At 39.7% G+C, this 16379-nt stretch overlaps 1 protein-coding gene across 1 annotated transcript in view; it reads left to right on the plus strand.

Annotated features, from left to right (window-relative positions):
* Positions 1–5933: 5933 nt before the first annotated feature.
* The window catches only part of DNAJB6 (DnaJ heat shock protein family (Hsp40) member B6), a 41598-nt gene continuing 31152 nt past the window's right edge, over positions 5934–16379 (plus strand). Inside the window, exons 1-4 of the mRNA XM_088521226.1 lie at positions 5934–6063; positions 6698–6807; positions 8978–9037; positions 9396–9506. Coding sequence (XP_088377352.1) covers positions 5999–6063; positions 6698–6807; positions 8978–9037; positions 9396–9506 — 346 coding nt within the window. The 5' untranslated portion in view covers positions 5934–5998. The remainder of the gene's footprint in view (positions 6064–6697; positions 6808–8977; positions 9038–9395; positions 9507–16379) is intronic.

The raw sequence follows: 16379 nt of genomic DNA on the forward strand, positions 1-16379 counted from the left end.
CTTCTTCATTTGTCTACTTCCTTTTCCATTTTACGCTAGCTGCTTTTAAATTTCTTTCACAGATGAAGGCATTAGATTTCTTTAGTTCACTATCTTTGTAAATTAGCTTTTTTTAAAGTGGTTTCTTGCCTGTTTTCTTCAACAAAGTATCCATGTAACTGCCAGTAACGCTAACAAGAAGGGTCTGTAGCTGTTGCCTGTTGCACCTTGCCCTCCTTGGGGAGGGCAGTTCTCTAACACCTCATGAACTCTGTGGAGCTGTCTGTTTTTCATAGAATCCAAAGTGCAGGGCCGATAGTTTTGCCCCTATGAACTGTATCCCCTCCTACAGTAATCACTGTATTCAAATCTACTCTGTTTTCCAAAACAGAGGAGGAGTGTTTTTGATAAAAACAGAGTTAAACTAAGATTTTTGGAATGTGTATTTTGTTAGGGTTACTTAATAGGATGCTGTAGTGTTATTTTAGTCGTCAGCACGCTTGGAGCAAACGTGGTAAAGCCCTTCCCATATATTTGTTCGCGAAGCCTAGCCATGATGATGTGTAAGTACTGTGATCGAAGTGCATTTTATTAACTTTAATTCTAGTGTGTGGGAAAATGAGAAACCGTGAGAAGCTGTGGGAACGGTGAAAGCTAGGAGTGAGAAAGTGTGAAAGTTAGGAAGAACAGATTCGCAGATAGAGAAACCCAAAACACAGGCCGGGCGCACCGATCTCTGGTTGGTTACCTGTTGTCTGTTAGCAGGATTGGACCCAGATAGCAATAGAGTCAAGGAATTGGCTGGATGCAGAGGGAGGGAGTGCGTGGACAGCGTGTGGACAGCGTGTGGACAGTGTGTGCTCACATGCTCGGAAAATATATAAGTTTGGTCTGATTCTCAATAAAATGTCTTCTGGTCCTAAGCCTTAAGCCCCTGATGATTCCCACATGAGGGTAAGTTGAAACTCCCTTTATGGAGTAGGAATTCAATTTCAGGGACTTCTGCACAAGTTACATTTATGGGCTAAGCTCAGGTAGATGTCTTTAAAATGTTTGTACTTGCACTGCCATCTTAGTTTGTGCACTGTGCTGTGACCCTATCAGTGGAAAGAGAAATTTGATCTTGAGGCATTATTTAAATATGTTTCTCAAATTAATCATCTTGATGACAGACATTAGAAAAGCTTTCTTGCTTTGTTTACTGCACTCATCAGAATGAAGGCAACTTTCTTTAGGTTCCTTTGCAGCCTTAAAAGCTCCTTGTACAGTGACTTTCTGATATACAGGGTGGGGGGTTATGGTGTGTATGCTGTGTTAGCACAGGGGACCTTCAGTGTAGTCCAGAGCTTGCTGGCTGTCTCCTCCCAGTTATATAAGGCACATCCCAGACACTGCTGCTAGACTGACCAAGATCCTGAATTTTAAGTGTTTAGCAATGATTTTGGAAGGTAAATAACATTGTACATTGCTGAATTGCACTAAGTAAAATGCATTTGATTGTCAAGAGAGGTGTTCTGCCCTGAGGAGCTGCAGGGTAATGTTTTTCTTCTCTTGATGACTTGACATAGGATGACAGCAGTGAGCAGATTTGGTTACCAATATCTGTGTAAAAGGCAGCAACCTCTTCATGCCATTAAGGTTTCTCAAGGCCACTGATAGAAACATATGGCTTGGAAGCCTTGGCTAATACAGAGGTAGTCAGTTCTTTATGGTTGACCTTTATCCTAAGGATATGGTAGACTAGTGGTTATAATTCATGGCATGCATCTGAGATCTTTCACCTGTGAGCAAGCGAAATGACTGAATTTCACCTGAAATCCATGACTTTTAGATTGAAATTTAAGTATAGGATCTTAATCCTCTAGACTGTAAAAAACAAAAGGCTCAGCAAAGATACCTTTGCTATATAGCAATCAGATTTAAAAAGTACCGTGTTGCATGTTGTTCTCTGCATAATTTTGGATCCACCGCGGTGTGGGGTCTTGTTCAAGCTTAAAGGAGTGTAAAATCTTTTGGGGTCTGGCACTAGGTGATATATGGCTATCTAATAAAAACTGTTGGAATGTGGGGAAAAAAAAAAACAAACTTGCATTTTTATTTAACTTTAGGTTGTAACTCCCCCGGGTTCTCAATGTGCCTGTCACTTAGCCACCTACCAGAGATGTCCAAATTGGTCTGTTGCTGCTGAATAGATCAGATTTTGGCTCCATCTGGAGTGGGATTTGGGACGGAGTGCCCTCCTTGTGTTGCCAGCAGGGTGAAGAGGGTGGGCGGTTGCTGGGGGTGGAAAGGCTGTGGCACTTGCATTGGATGTGGATGACTGGCTGCTTCTGTGTGTTGGCAGTTTGGAACTGGACCTCTCTCTAATCTTTCAGTTATTCTGGAGTCTTTCAGGACTCTCCATGCTGCCTGACTGCTTTGTGGCCAGAAATAGATAACATTTTCTGACTGAGCTAACCACAGAGGTCACATGCGCATTGTTGTCATCTGAATTTGCTCCTGTCTGATTTAAGAACTTCTCATTTAGATACTTTCCTCTTCTCTGTAATTAATTAGCAGTGTTCTGTCATCACTGAAGGTGATTCAAGTTGTGCTTCTGACTTTTTTAGTTCTCTGTCATTTGGCTTGATAAAAGTTTACCTCTGCAATGATTTTGTTTCTATAGTTCTCCTGCCTTTTAGGAGCTGAGGACATTACTGTGCAGAGAATGCTTGAGGCCAGTTTCAAGAAATCTGTTAGCAGGCCTGGCTTTGGGATGTACTGTGAGAGGGAGGTTTCCAGCTGCTCATGTATTCCTAGTACAGTCCTAGATGTGAACACTCAGAGCTTCTGTAGGGTGAGAGCAGAGCTGACTCCTCCAACTCTGTGCACTGAGAGTTAAGTCTGTAAGTTAGTAAAACCTTCAGTTCACACGTACATTTGGCTGTTTGGATTGCTGCTGTTGTAAAGGAGTTGAGTTAGCTGTGAACGTGATCTGTAGCCATATAGTGACATAATGAATGAGTAACTGTGGACCTCTGAAGCCAGTGCCAAAGCCTTGAAACAGGTTTGCATCTATAATTTTCTTGCCTTTTTTTTTTTTTTTCTTTGTGGGACTTTGAAAATTTTCTGTGGTTTGGAAGCAAGAAATTAATTGATGTGGGCAGATTTCCTTCTGACTTTGGAAGAGTGTCTCCAGTCACTAATTAAATGACCTTTGCTTGTATATTTGGAGGCAAATTGTTTGGCAGATTTGGAATTGGGTGAAGATTTTCTTTCATGTCATTTTGGTTAGGATAGTTGTGTATTTTAGTTCTTCACTTAGCAGAAAGGTCTGTGGTTTGTTTCTTGGAATCGTGTGTGCATTTCATCAAGCAATTTCCCGCCACCCTTAACCAATTTTAGAGCATGCAATCCCCAGATGTGTCTTTGAAGAAATAATCCCATTGTTCCCACAGTAGTTGCTTATTAGGATTAGTAAAATCTTTGTCAGAGTAAGTGCTCTAGCAAGAGCTAGTCATTGTTGCTGCAATGCTTGTATTTAGTTCAAGTTTAAGGCTCCTTTATTTAGATTTTTATTGGTATACGTGTAAAGACTAGTGTATTGAATCTCAGCTTATGACACTGGAGCACCTGCTGTTTAATGAATTGACCGTCTAAAGTGTCTGAAGAGATAAATCAATGTCTGCCCTTGTGAGCAAAGTTGACTAATTGCTCTGGAAAAGCTGTGATCTATTTCTACAATTAAGATGGCTGCTTTTTCACCTGCCTTGCTCCAGCTAGAATATTGATGTTTGACTTTTACCTCTAAGGCACTCCTCTCTACATTGAGGGGAGTACTAATGCTAGTTTTGGCTTTAAGGAAGATAAAATATGGAGAAAACACCTTGAAGTATGGTATGTGTTCCGTGTTGTGGCTTCCTACTGTTAGTTTTCTGGTTTTGGGGCTTTATATTTCTTGTTAGGAGAGGCTTTTACCTTTGCCTTTGAACTTGTATCGCACCAGATTTTATTTCCCTGCTTCTGGCCAAGCTAACACCAGAGCAGCCCTGTAGCTAAAAGCCTAAAGACTTTGCTTCTGGTTTCTTTATGTACTGCATGTCCTGTATATGTTACTGCTCAAAAGTGGCTACTGTGGTTTGATAACATTTTTAACCTACGGTTAAAATGTTCCTGGTCTATTTGCAGAGCTGTTCTAATTATTGCTTGGGAAATAAATCTAGTTGGGGAATAAATCTAGTTGGGCCAGCTAGAAATATCCCAGGATATTTCTTACTAGCCCCTATTTTTAAGTATTCAATCCCCCCATTATTATATTAGTGTTGGCATAATGATGCTCAGTGTAATGTGTTGGGCACAACATCAGAATGACCATTAAGGGCACAGTTAATACAAAGATTTCTTCAAGTTGCAAAGTCGGTGAGGCCTGTTCATGAGCTGCGCTTGTGTTCTATGCATTTGTGGGATTGTATAGTGACCTAGCACAGTGTTTTGGCCCACTTTCAGCCAAGTTTTTAAAACATATAGTTACTGCTGCCCTCATTTCTGTAAGCAGCTTGGAGAGGAGAGGTAATGTGGCAAGTTACCTATTAAATTGGCTTTGCCACTTGAAATGTTTATGCAGCCACATCCCTAATTAGAATTAATTAGGCTTTAACCTGCAATAGCAGTGTATTTTGAAAATGTACAAATCACTTGAAGGAAGTCTTCCTTTAATGTTTGTGTCCCAGAATGTTGAAAGATATTTGTGATACTAGTCTATTATTAATTATTATTAATTTCAAAATACTTAGTTGGGATATATTATAGTTAATTCTATGAGGACTTTTATAATAACTGGAAAATAAGACCTTGTCTGATTTTAAAAATAAAAATACTGGATGATTTAAGGAAAAAAAGGTCATTTCAGGAAACTTCTTTTCCAGACACACAGATAGAAAACCTGGAGATAATACTTTATATTTATGAATGTATTTGACCAATCTTATATTTTGAGAGTTGATAACTGATGGAAAATATCAGTGTTGCCATGTTGATAAAGCTGTAATAGCTGGTTGGAAGTCTTGGCAGAGCAGGAGCTGGGTGCAGTGTCAGGAAAAGGAAGTTTAACAATAAAAGATTAATTTTTTGATTTTTTTAGGCTTAGGAGACAGTTAGTGGAAGTAATGGTTAATATAACTGTTCAAGATCACTCTCCTTTAGTACCGACCTGAAGCTGTCACCGGCCTGGAGACGGCCACTGCATTTTCTTTTAACTTGTAGGTTTCTTAGAGCTTTTGTGAAATTTGTGAATTTTATTCTCTAGTGCTATAAAATACTGTGATTCAGTTGCTGTTGATTTTCCTTTAAACCAGTTGCTTCGTTTCTTTGGATTGTTAATCTTATAGGTTGATTGCCAAGCTATATATTTTGTTAGTAGCCATAAAGGAAGAAAATGGAACTTAGCAACTTTTAAGATTATGATTTTCCCGTCAAGGTCTGAATATAAGGAAGGCTAATTGGAGATTAGATACGGCCTTAGATTTCTGAGAATTACTGCACTCACTTGGCTTTTGTTGAAATAAGTATCACAATGGAAGCAGTATTTTGAAAAGGAGATATGAAATATTGCATTTTTTCTTTACGCTCATATGTCCTTAAGAGGTGATGTGGGTGCCAGAGAGGGAATTTGATGTATGGTTTCTCTTGCATTCAGAAGATGCATGGTGCGTATTCCTCTCAATGTGATGCAGGCACCTGCTGTTTGGGTAAATCTGTATACATTGTGTAGCAGTGGAATTAAAGAACATAAACCCAAAATCACAACCAGAGTAATCATTTGATCTGTCAGCCTGGAGTAAGATAATTGGGCATGTGTGTGTCAGGAACATCTGAATTGATAAAATCAAGTAGCTCTATAAGGTCAGGTTTGTTACCAGAAGACAGTACGCTCCTGTCTGATTTTTATGAAGTATTTTTGCTGTACAAGGTTTCTTTACAAGTTCTTGTTGTTACAGGACTCCAAAGACCAGCTGTTGTTAACTGAGAAAAGTTTCGAAACATGGTGGATTACTATGAAGTTCTGGGAGTGCAGAAGCACGCCTCACCAGAAGATATTAAAAAAGCGTAAGTATCTCCTTGGCGTATCTCATAAAAGCTGGATATTCTAATGAATAAATGTAATCACATGCTCCTTGGCTACTTATTTTGTTATCAACGCTAGCATGAGTAGTAATCAGTTCCATACAAGTGTGCCTTGAAGTTTGATATGGTCCAGGCAGTGGTAGCTCCCTCTTCTGTGGCTGAATCTGGTTACTAGCCTTTCTCTTACTGAGAATAGTACTTTTTCCAAAGGGGCTAATAAGTATTTAGAACAAATTCTGGGAAACTAGATCCCTCATTGGAAGCCTTCTGTGCCTACATTTTAATGGAGTGAACATCTGTCAGTGTAGAAAAGTGAACACCTCATTTAACTTAGGAATATTCAAAGCAATTTAATACCTAATTTAGATCCTCATTTAGACTTACTGATTACATGTTGTTAAGTATTTGCAAAAGAACTCCTGACCACATTCTTGAAGCAAAGCAAGTAGATGTTTCTTCGCCTAGCTGTAAAAATTTTGGCAGTGGTCTGGAGGAAAGATACAAAGAACTAAGAAAATTTAAATGCTTTAATCCCTAGCAAATTGTTTGCAACTTCTTGTTTGTATCCCTAGAGCATATTCCTTGGTTTTGAAGTATTTTACCCCTTGCCTTTCAGGTACCGTAAATTGGCATTAAAATGGCACCCTGATAAAAATCCAGACAATAAAGAGGAGGCTGAGCGGCAGTTCAAGCAAGTGGCTGAGGCTTACGAAGTGCTGTCAGATGGTGAGTGTTTTGAAAGGGCCTCTGGGCTGTAGATCTCTAGGTATCAGATACAACACTAGCAATGCTGAGGAGAACGTTCCTAGTGCTTAAAAAGAGCCTTAAAGCTTGGTTCCCAGTCCAACTCAACTACTGCTTTTCTGAAAGAAGAAGGTGGAGAGAGAGATGAGAAAGAATAATCAGAAATTCTGAAACTAAAAATTCTTCATGATCCTAGATGAGTAGCCCAAACAGTTACCTCTATATTTTAAAGTCCTAGGCCCTCTGTGTGTAGAGATATGTATGAATACCAAGATCTATTTTATCTGAGCAGGTAAAAGCAGCTGCCCTGAGCATAGGGGGCTTGTTAAGTGTTGCGCTTTAGAAATATGGTGTCCTGAGCTGTGGCTGTGTGGTGTTAGTTTTTTAGGAAATTTCTCTGAGTTGAGCCAGGAAGCTGCTTTATGTATCCTGATGTTTTAAAGAGCCTTACTGTGGGGGAAGGGAAAGGCTTACCAGCTTGTGTTTACCACCAATAAAAGCAGCCTGGCCAATCTCTGAGGCGTCAGCAGCTTTCATAGTTGGCTTCATAGTCTGTTTCTAATTCCAGTAATACTACCTAGTCCTTACAAAGCCGGAGCATTCTGTAAATCTTGCTCAAAGCTTGCATTTCATTTGGGTGAATTCCGTAAATCCAATGCAATATGATACCCAGGAGAGCCTTTATATATACACTTGTTTTGAAACATTTTTTTTTAGGCAGATCCATGTGATGCAGGATTTCCTCTTATAGTTCACCTCTAACTTTTTGCTTTAAAAGCAGCATTAGCTTTTCCTCATGTTTTTACTGAAGCAATCTGATTCACAGCAATGTGATTTAAGCAGCTTTGATTATTTTTCTCTATAATTGACTGTGGCTGTCCGTATGCTATTTCTGAAGTGTCCTTGTTTTCATCTGAGACCAGTGAACTTGGGAAAGCTAAATTGAAAGTAGCAGCATCTATTTTAGTTTTCAGAATTTGGCCTGGTGTATCAAGCTGGGAGAAACAGAACTTAATTTATGGACAGTTCATTGTAAGGCTTCTAGATTTATTTTATCTTAAGCAAATTTTTGACTAAGGTAAAACCAGGATGTTAGTGTGGCTGGTATGCAGATCTTTAAACTTCATCAAAGACATTACACTGCTAAATTTTTTTTAGATTTTTTTTCTAAAAATGCTGAGTATTTTGGCTGGACCAAATCCAAAGTTACTGATGTCATAAGTCTCTTGTGCAGAAAGCATAACCGAATCCTGAACCTAGTGGTTGAGAGGCAGTCAGCTGTCGTGAAGGTGGATAAAGTTTTCTGGCATCATCAGTTTCAAAGATAGATTTTTTTTTTTTCACGGAATAATATTTTTGTAAGGATTTTATTTAACATTAGGATTGTGTAGTGATGGAAAACTCTTCCCTGGTGCTTTCAAAAACATTAGACTTTTAAGATACATTTCCAGTTCTGTGAGTCCTCATGTCTCCCTTTGTTTTCTGTGACTTTTTGTGGTTTGTCCATTTTCTTACTTTGATCGTTTTTCATTGGTGTGTGTGTATAGGTTAGCCCTGTTTATGTATGTGTTGTAAGTGCCTTAAACTTTAAGGAAAAATGAAAAGCGCCAGTTTCCATAAACTAGTATCTGACTAGTATGAGAAGTCATAATTCCCTTAAATCATGAGTGTTTTACTTCTCAGCAGTTGTTTGAGATAACTGCATGTTCTTTTAGTGTTGCTACTTAAATTTCAAAACATATTTCACTGAAGAGATTCCGGTGGGAATAGCATCCTAGTATTGAGTCTAGAAATCGCATTGCCTTGTCGTTTTTGGCTGGTGCTCTGAGCAATGCACACAAGTTGAAGTTGAAGAGCTTAAACATGTGGAACCTCTACTCCATTGCCAACTGTGTATTCTTATCAAACCTAGTAATGCAAAATTGGTGCCCTAAATGGTGATAAGCTTAAAGGTTAGTATCTGCTCTTTTAGTACCTAAACTGCTTTGGCAATCCTCAACAAAAATGTCATGCATGTCAGATCTTGTTTAAATAACCTAGCCTTGAGAAGATAATTAACTGAGAATACTGGTTAAGTAGAGTTTTTTTTTTTTTCATTCCCCCAAATGCAATGTGCTTATTCGCTGATGCAATCTATAACTTCTCTCTGTAGCTAAGAAACGTGACATCTATGACAAGTATGGAAAAGAAGGCTTAATGAATGGAGGTGGAGGTATGTTGATGCTTAGTGATTCTGTTTGTTATATCCTGGTAGAAAGCTGCTTTCTACATTTTTTTAAGAACAGGAATCTAGAAATATCTATATCAAGGGCTAAAATGTGGTCTCCTGAAAATAGAAATTGTAAAGTTTTTACAACTTACCAAGTTGTAGAAATAGATCCTAGTGATATCTGGAATTGTACAAAAGAGGATTAACTGTAAGAAGTATTTTTGTGTACTTAAGTTTGGTACAGGAGAGGAAAAGAAAACTTCTAGAGACAGTTTAAATGACCCAAATACCATATGGACCTGAACTTTTTGGTTAGTAGGAATGTGTGAGCATATTTTAAATGTAATTTCTTTTTCTGCAGGGGGAAGTCATTTTGATAACCAGTTTGGCTTTGGATTTACATTCCGGAACCCAGAAGATGTCTTTAGGGAGTTTTTTGGTGGAAGGGACCCTTTTTCATTTGAGTTCTTTGGTAAGTAGTCCGGTCTTAAGTGCATTAACGCTCTGTCTTTAGTTAAGTGAATTTAGATCATGGCTAAAACTTAACTTTTGCAAAATAGAAGTGGTTAATATTAGAAGAATGATTAGAAGTAGCTCTGAAAACTGATGATAAACATTGCTGTTGGATGTTTATAAATATCTGTTTGGTTTGTTTCTTCCTGGTTTATTCGAGAGCAGGTTTGGCTTATCGGGTTGTATTTTGTCTAAGACCATGGTTTTAAAAACCTTAAAATCATGGCTGCTAGGTCTCTATAAGTCTCTGAAAGAGCGTGGAGAAATAATTCTGATTTTTTTCTGTCCAGTCTACTGTGCTGTGTTCAGCCTTCTGTGATCTGTAAATATTTAATGTTGCTTTGAGAGCTCCTGAACTGGGTGAGTTGGACATTTGAACTGTTAAAACATACAAAATGCTGACAAAAAGGAACATGTCGCTTAGAAGAAACAATTTTATGTAGGAAACTGAAAGAACAGTGCTTCCTATTCGATGTCTTCATATTAATCTGCACAGTAGTGTGTGCAGATATGGTATTTTTTCATCTTTGCTAGGAGCTTTACTGGGCCAATTCAGCTGTGATTTTATTTATATCTTTCTCCAGTTGCTATTTAGTGGTTGTCACTTGTGAAAGGTTGGAAAGGGTTTGAGGAGCTAGATGTTGAATGAGTAGAAGGTTGAGGAACTAAGGAACAGCTAGATGGAGAATACAGTATGGAATGAGTACTAGAATTTAAGGAAAACCTTCAGTGGAAGATCAGCAGAAGAAATAGAGGGCAGACTGGAAGAAGCACCTAGTAGCCCACTGGTGTGGGAAGCAGAGGATGAACTGAGAAGATGTGACTGCTTCAGCATTTTCACAGTAGAAGAAGAATCTTAAGGGGTGCTAGAAAAGGGCGCTGTCAGTGTAGGATGAAATGAGTGATTAAAAAAAAAAAGGTGAGTGAGTGAGTAGGTACTCTGTATCTCTGAGTGAGATACCTAGTAGGAGACCAGAGAGGAGAAGCTAGAGAAGGTAAGACTCCTATATTTAAAAATAAGTAAAGGTGCTTAAAATCATTTTTTAAAAAAAATACTTGTACCTGTTGTACAGTTCAAAGTGGAATGGGGTGATGCCCACTGAATGTAGGAGGGACTCTGTGTATGCTGATTATCTTATTAAATGGTAAAGAGCGCTATTCAAGTGTGTAATCTCTGTAAACTTATGGGTTTGAAGAGTTTCTAAATTGTGCCGTGAATACAGTCTGTTAAAACTCCACTGATCTGTCTTGCAGCAGTTCTTAGTTACTTATCTTCATAAAGAAAACTCTTTGTATCTCTTTGTGTGTAGAAAAGAGAATATGTGAAGACTCTTCAGTAACTTTTTCCTTAGTTGATGAGCTCTTTCAGACCTCTTAAGCAGAAATTAGTAATGTTTTGTTAAAGGCACCTCTGAAAACTTCCATATCAACCAAAATCTATTGTGTTTGTTTAAAACTCAGGGATGTTCATTTGTATTTTAATAGTTCATAATGAGAGAAGGAGCCCCGTGTTATTGCTGGGAATGGAAGCAGACTGATTCATTTAAGGGGGTGTGCCTCAAACACTGAGGAATAGAAACTGTTCTGGTGTAGGTAAAAATACTCAACTGTTTCTGGGCTCTTGATTGATTTGAGGTTAGAGGCTTTTCAGATGATCTCTTCAAGAAAGGTTGTGTGCTGGAAGGGGCTGTCAGTGAGGCATCGCATTGCAGGGATGGCACGGGCATTACAGGAGCACGTGGTGGAATGGACATCACGGGCACAAACTCAACCTGGAGGGCAATTTACTGGTACAGACAACTCCTTAAGTAGCTGAGTCATGTTTTGTGTACATTGAACTTCATACATAGGCATGTGGCACTGTTGAGATGACCTAGGGTATCTTAGATACCCAGATATTTTCAACATGGCCTGAGACCTATGGGACTAGGGGATCACGTGCACCATTATCCTTCCACAGCAGTAGTTAGAGGCTGGGCAGGGTGCTTCAGGGCGCATCAAATGGCATTAGCTGCCTGCGTGTTCAGTCAGCTGAATCCCATTAGGAAACGTTCTTTCTCTGTGGTCAGATATGCAGCTAAGCTGCTCCAGAAGGGATGTGCTTCTGGGTTTATGATGATGGCTGCTAGAGGAGGCTCTTTGTAGAGTCTTTCCCTACCTAGTTTATAATCTCAGCATTTTTGCTACAGTGCGCTTAAACATTTAGTATTCCTAAGAGACCTTCTGAAATAGCACTTAATAAATGTCTCAATAAGTGTTTTTCTTAGTGGAATAAAATTCAGGATGTATTTTAATTTAAGTTTAATATTGGAGAGGTACTTAAACCTTTATGAATTCTGTGGGGTTTTTTTTGTTTAGAATTCGAGCTACCTGATTCAGTTTTCAAAAATTTATACTGTTGGGGAATAAAGGTAAAATTAACAACTTTGGCTACGTAGCTGTGTGTGCATTTGTATGTGGTTTGTTTTTTATCAAGCAGCAGAATTCTCGATGATTTCCTGTCGTAACATGGCTTACATAAAATGCTATACTAGAAAAGTATAGCAAGTTACTTCAAGCATTCAGGCTAAGGAGTTTTTCCATGGGGGGAAAAAAAGACAAACCTGTGTGCAGTAATTATTGCATATCATATTTTATTATCTGTATTTTATGATGCTGTTGCATCATAAACAGGATAAGAAATAAGATAATTTCATTAGCATGTTAGTCTCGAGGACAGCAAGTGACTATTTAACAGCCAGAGCCAGAGGTAGACATTTGAGCATCTCTTGCCTTGAGATGGAAACTTCTAATGATGAACTTGAAGATTTATTATTGATAAATAAGTAGACTCGTCTTGGGGCAAAAAAGATGTGCTTAATAGTTGGATCATAGCCATAATCCATCCACATGCAGTCCCATTTTGTGATAATTATGATGTTTAGGCATTTTAATGCAAAATATTTGTTAGTCAACTTGTTTCTCGAAACTGCAGTGGAGGAGGCTTACAATTAAAGCCATCCTGCAAGCAGTATCCTCCTTGTAATTAATCTTTTTCTTGATGCAAATTAACAACCTTGGGTATTTCTGGTGTGCTCTAATATTTACATGTTAATTCGTGCTTTGGCATGAATAGGTGCTGCCGGATTTTATAAGCACCAGATTTGGATCATAGTTATTCCCTGAATAACTATGTCTTATTAGAATGAGCTTTCCAGCAGAACTCCGTACTGCCCAATGCGTTCCTGCCTATGCCTTTGGCTACCTTCTGTGCTCATATTGTGTGTCTGTGAGCTGGTTTAGCCAGTTAGTCCCTTGGAAAATTTGGGGGGTTTGACCCCATGACTTGGGGTTTTTGGTTTGCTTGGTTTTCCTGATGGCTTTTGAGTTAAATGGGTGCTGGAGCTCACACAAAGTGAGCAGCACAGGCAGTGGCAGTGGAACCTCCAGTTGTGAGGTGCTCCTGAGCATTTGGGTAGCAATCTAATAAATATTAAATGCTGTGTGCATTTGGATTTGCCATATCCTAACATCCATGTAATTATGGTATAGACGGAACTCAAAGGTAATGTTTTGAGCCTTCCTTTCCAGGAAGTTCCTGATCCCAGCATATCTGTTATACGTCATTATAAAGATTTTGAAATGCTGTGATACTTTTACTGGTGCCTCTCTTAAATAATCGAGGTAGACGTCTTTAACGTGTGATTTGTGGAAATGAGCAGTTAGAAAAGACCACGTAAAACACTCTAAACTGGTGGATCAGCAGTGTGGGGGATAGGAGATACTAAGACACTCTGTGTAGGCAGTGTCAGCACTGTTTGTTCTGCACTTGAGGCAGAAACTATTTCCTGCGAATTATCTGTAGGTTTTAGTGATCTCGCTGTGTGATTCTAGTGATGCACTTTGTGTCTTGCATGTAGTCCAGAATTCAATATGAGATTTTGGGGGTCTTTGCTGCAAGTCTACACTTTCCAACCCCTTTTTTGAGTAGGAGATGGGAAAACCTCCTGAGAATCCCATTCTGGCAGCAGCGGGTGGGTGTGAGAGCAGCTTTGCTGGTAGTGCCCATGTACCTTGGCTCTTACTTTCTGTCTGTGAGCGCTGGCCCCGTGCTGGACTGTGCCCAGCACTTCCATCAGGGATATCATGGCAGCAGCTGCCCTGCTCAGGCCGTCCTGCTGTGGCTGGAGCCGGAACCTTAGGTGCCTTGAGGGAGTAGGGAACATGCCGAGTTTTCAGGCGTATGGTCCCGGGTGTTGCTGGTGCCTCTGTGTCCCCCCCGCCGCCACCGTGCGTGGGAGGGAGCTGGGAAATGTGCTGCGACATTTTCTGTGAACGGAGTCTGGTGTTTTAATCTTCCTGAGAGGCTCTGGTAGTACCTAAATTAAATAAGGTGAAAATGGACCAGCATTTGGATTTTCTGAAGGCTTTAAAACACCTTTTAGGTATTCTAGGCTTTATATAATATATCCCCCACTTTTTTAGGGGATTTTGCATGGAAGAGTTCTGCTGAATCACAGAAAGACCCACCAGCCTGACAAGTTGTTTTGTGTATTTGTACTATAAATCACTCTGATTTATGGGCTAAAGGCACCTGTAAGGTGTGGGAGGTTGCAAGGTTGCTCTCCTGCTATGTAACTGCTGGTGGCTGTAGCAAGTGACAGTGCAGGACCCTTTAGCCCCTGCATCCCCACTGTCTTTTGGGCGCTTTTTGCATGCTGTGCCTGGGTGGCTGTAAGCAGAGCCGTAAGGGGAGGGAATATTCCCTTAGGAAAGCTCTGAAGAATCCCTGTCTTGCTCTGGCCATATAGGATTCTTTAACCAGTGTAGGAGGGGGTTTGGGTATCTTGGCTTTTGGAGAGGATGATGGCAACGGTGTTGGAAATTATTAGCTGTTGTGTTTTAGGGTTGCAAGAGACATCCCCCAAGGCTAGAACACTGCTAAACTGGAGAATTGACCTCTTGCCTTGCTGAATAAGGTTGCCAAAGCCTAAGAAGTCTGAGCCTAGGTTAGGTTTTTACCTCGCTGGATTCAAAAATTCACCGTGTACAAGTTAGTAGCAGGGCTCTCCAGGAGCTTCTGCAAACTTTCCTTGAAAACCTCTGCCTTTCTACTGCTTTTGGGCATGCAGGGAAGGAGAGATTGACATGTGGCATAAGGTGACAGCGTGGGGGCTTATAAACACGAAGTGTACACTGCAGATGGTTTTGTTTTTATTTTAACTCCAGGTAACTGAAGAAAAATGGACTATAAATAGAAAGGTTAACAGTGGGGGTAATGTAATATAGACCGTTTGTACACGTGAGTGAATGACCTTCATAACTAACTCGTGAGTCACTCGATCAGGAATAAATGGGACTGTGCAGCTATTAATGCAGTGGTTTTACTTGCTGGGTAATATGCTGGTCTTATACTTTTTTTTTATGATGCAGTGCTTGCTTTGGAAATACTAATTTCCTATATTTCTTTGCCAAGAGTTGGTTTTGATTATTTTAAAGGTAGAAACAGATCATCTGCATATTGAAGATAAACTTGTTCTGCATTTAAAACAAAAACAAACCAAAAAGACTAGAGCAGAAGAATCTGGTGAGGAAGAGGAAAGAGGAAAAAAAAACTTCAATGTTTAGTCGTTGACTCTACGCAAGAAATTTCATCTTCTCATGTTACTGAACATCTGGGGCTGCTTTTTTTGCTCGCCTTTTGTATCTTCATTGATGGAAGTGTTTGGATCCTGGAGGCTGTTTTAGTTCAGCATAAGCATGTTGCAACATGACAGTTACGTTAAGCAACCAAATATAACCCAAAACTTGAATGATAGCTGCAATCTCTGTTCTTGGCTTCTTTTATTAGTATCTCTACTGTGTTGCCTTGGGGATTTATTGTAAATCAGCCTGGATTTTTGCACTGGTAACGGAGGTGCAATAGATACCACGTCAGTGGCGCTCACCCTGTCGAGTGCTAGTCCTGAGGGTTGTGCAGTAAAGTCTTATCTTGCTTTGCTTTCGTACTGATAGTCCTGCTGTCTGCAGTTGGTGTTTTTCAGTATACTGTAGTGTACTCTTTTACCTTTCGATATTAAATCTGCACGTGGGAAACCTGGTAAAAATCATCTAGTGCTGTGCTGGTTCTGGGGAAGTTTGGATTGATGGAAAGAGTTGTTGAGAAGCTCAAACTTAAGAATTTAACGTACATGTGTTGGTTTTTATTACCTGTTACGTGATGGCAGTTTTATTCTGCTCTTTTCGTCTGCTCCTTGTAAAATGGAGTTTTCAGATAGTTTTGGTAATAACATCTCTATAGGAGTATTTCATTACTCTTAAGTAAATATGGCTTGCTAATACATACACACACATACATATATGTAATATGTCATATGTATATGTGTGTGGATATATTTAGTGTGAGATGGACTGGATAACTGCTGCTGTGCTGAACAAGTGTCATACTTGAATTTGAGCTGGTGTTTCAGTCGTGACCCTTTTCTCTGCATCCCCCTTCCTCCTGCCCGACCTCTCTGTTGAGCAGGGCTCCATGCTGCTTTGTGACACACAACATGGGTCTCCTTTGCGAAGTGAACGTGTGCCAGAGTGTTTGAGGTACCTGCTGTGGCCACTGCTGCAATAAGTGGTCCCTTAGATCGCTTTAAGGTCATGACTCAGCAGTCCCTGACTGCCCTTTTTATATTTCACTTGTTTAATATAGTGTGTCTGGAAGCTGCTTTTCAGAGAACTGGTTAGGCTGGTCCAGAATAACTCAGGACAGAACCAAGCAAAAAAGTTTGGGTACATGGGTGTGATAGCACAAGATTTCTTGAATTCCAGTTCTGTCAGTTGGATTTTTGTCTCAGTGCTA

The sequence above is a fragment of the Tinamus guttatus genome, unplaced genomic scaffold (assembly GCF_059628265.1).
Source record: "Tinamus guttatus ecotype Peru unplaced genomic scaffold, ASM5962826v1 Tinamus_guttatus_pri_ptg000006l, whole genome shotgun sequence".
NCBI classification, from domain to species: domain Eukaryota; kingdom Metazoa; phylum Chordata; class Aves; order Tinamiformes; family Tinamidae; genus Tinamus; species Tinamus guttatus.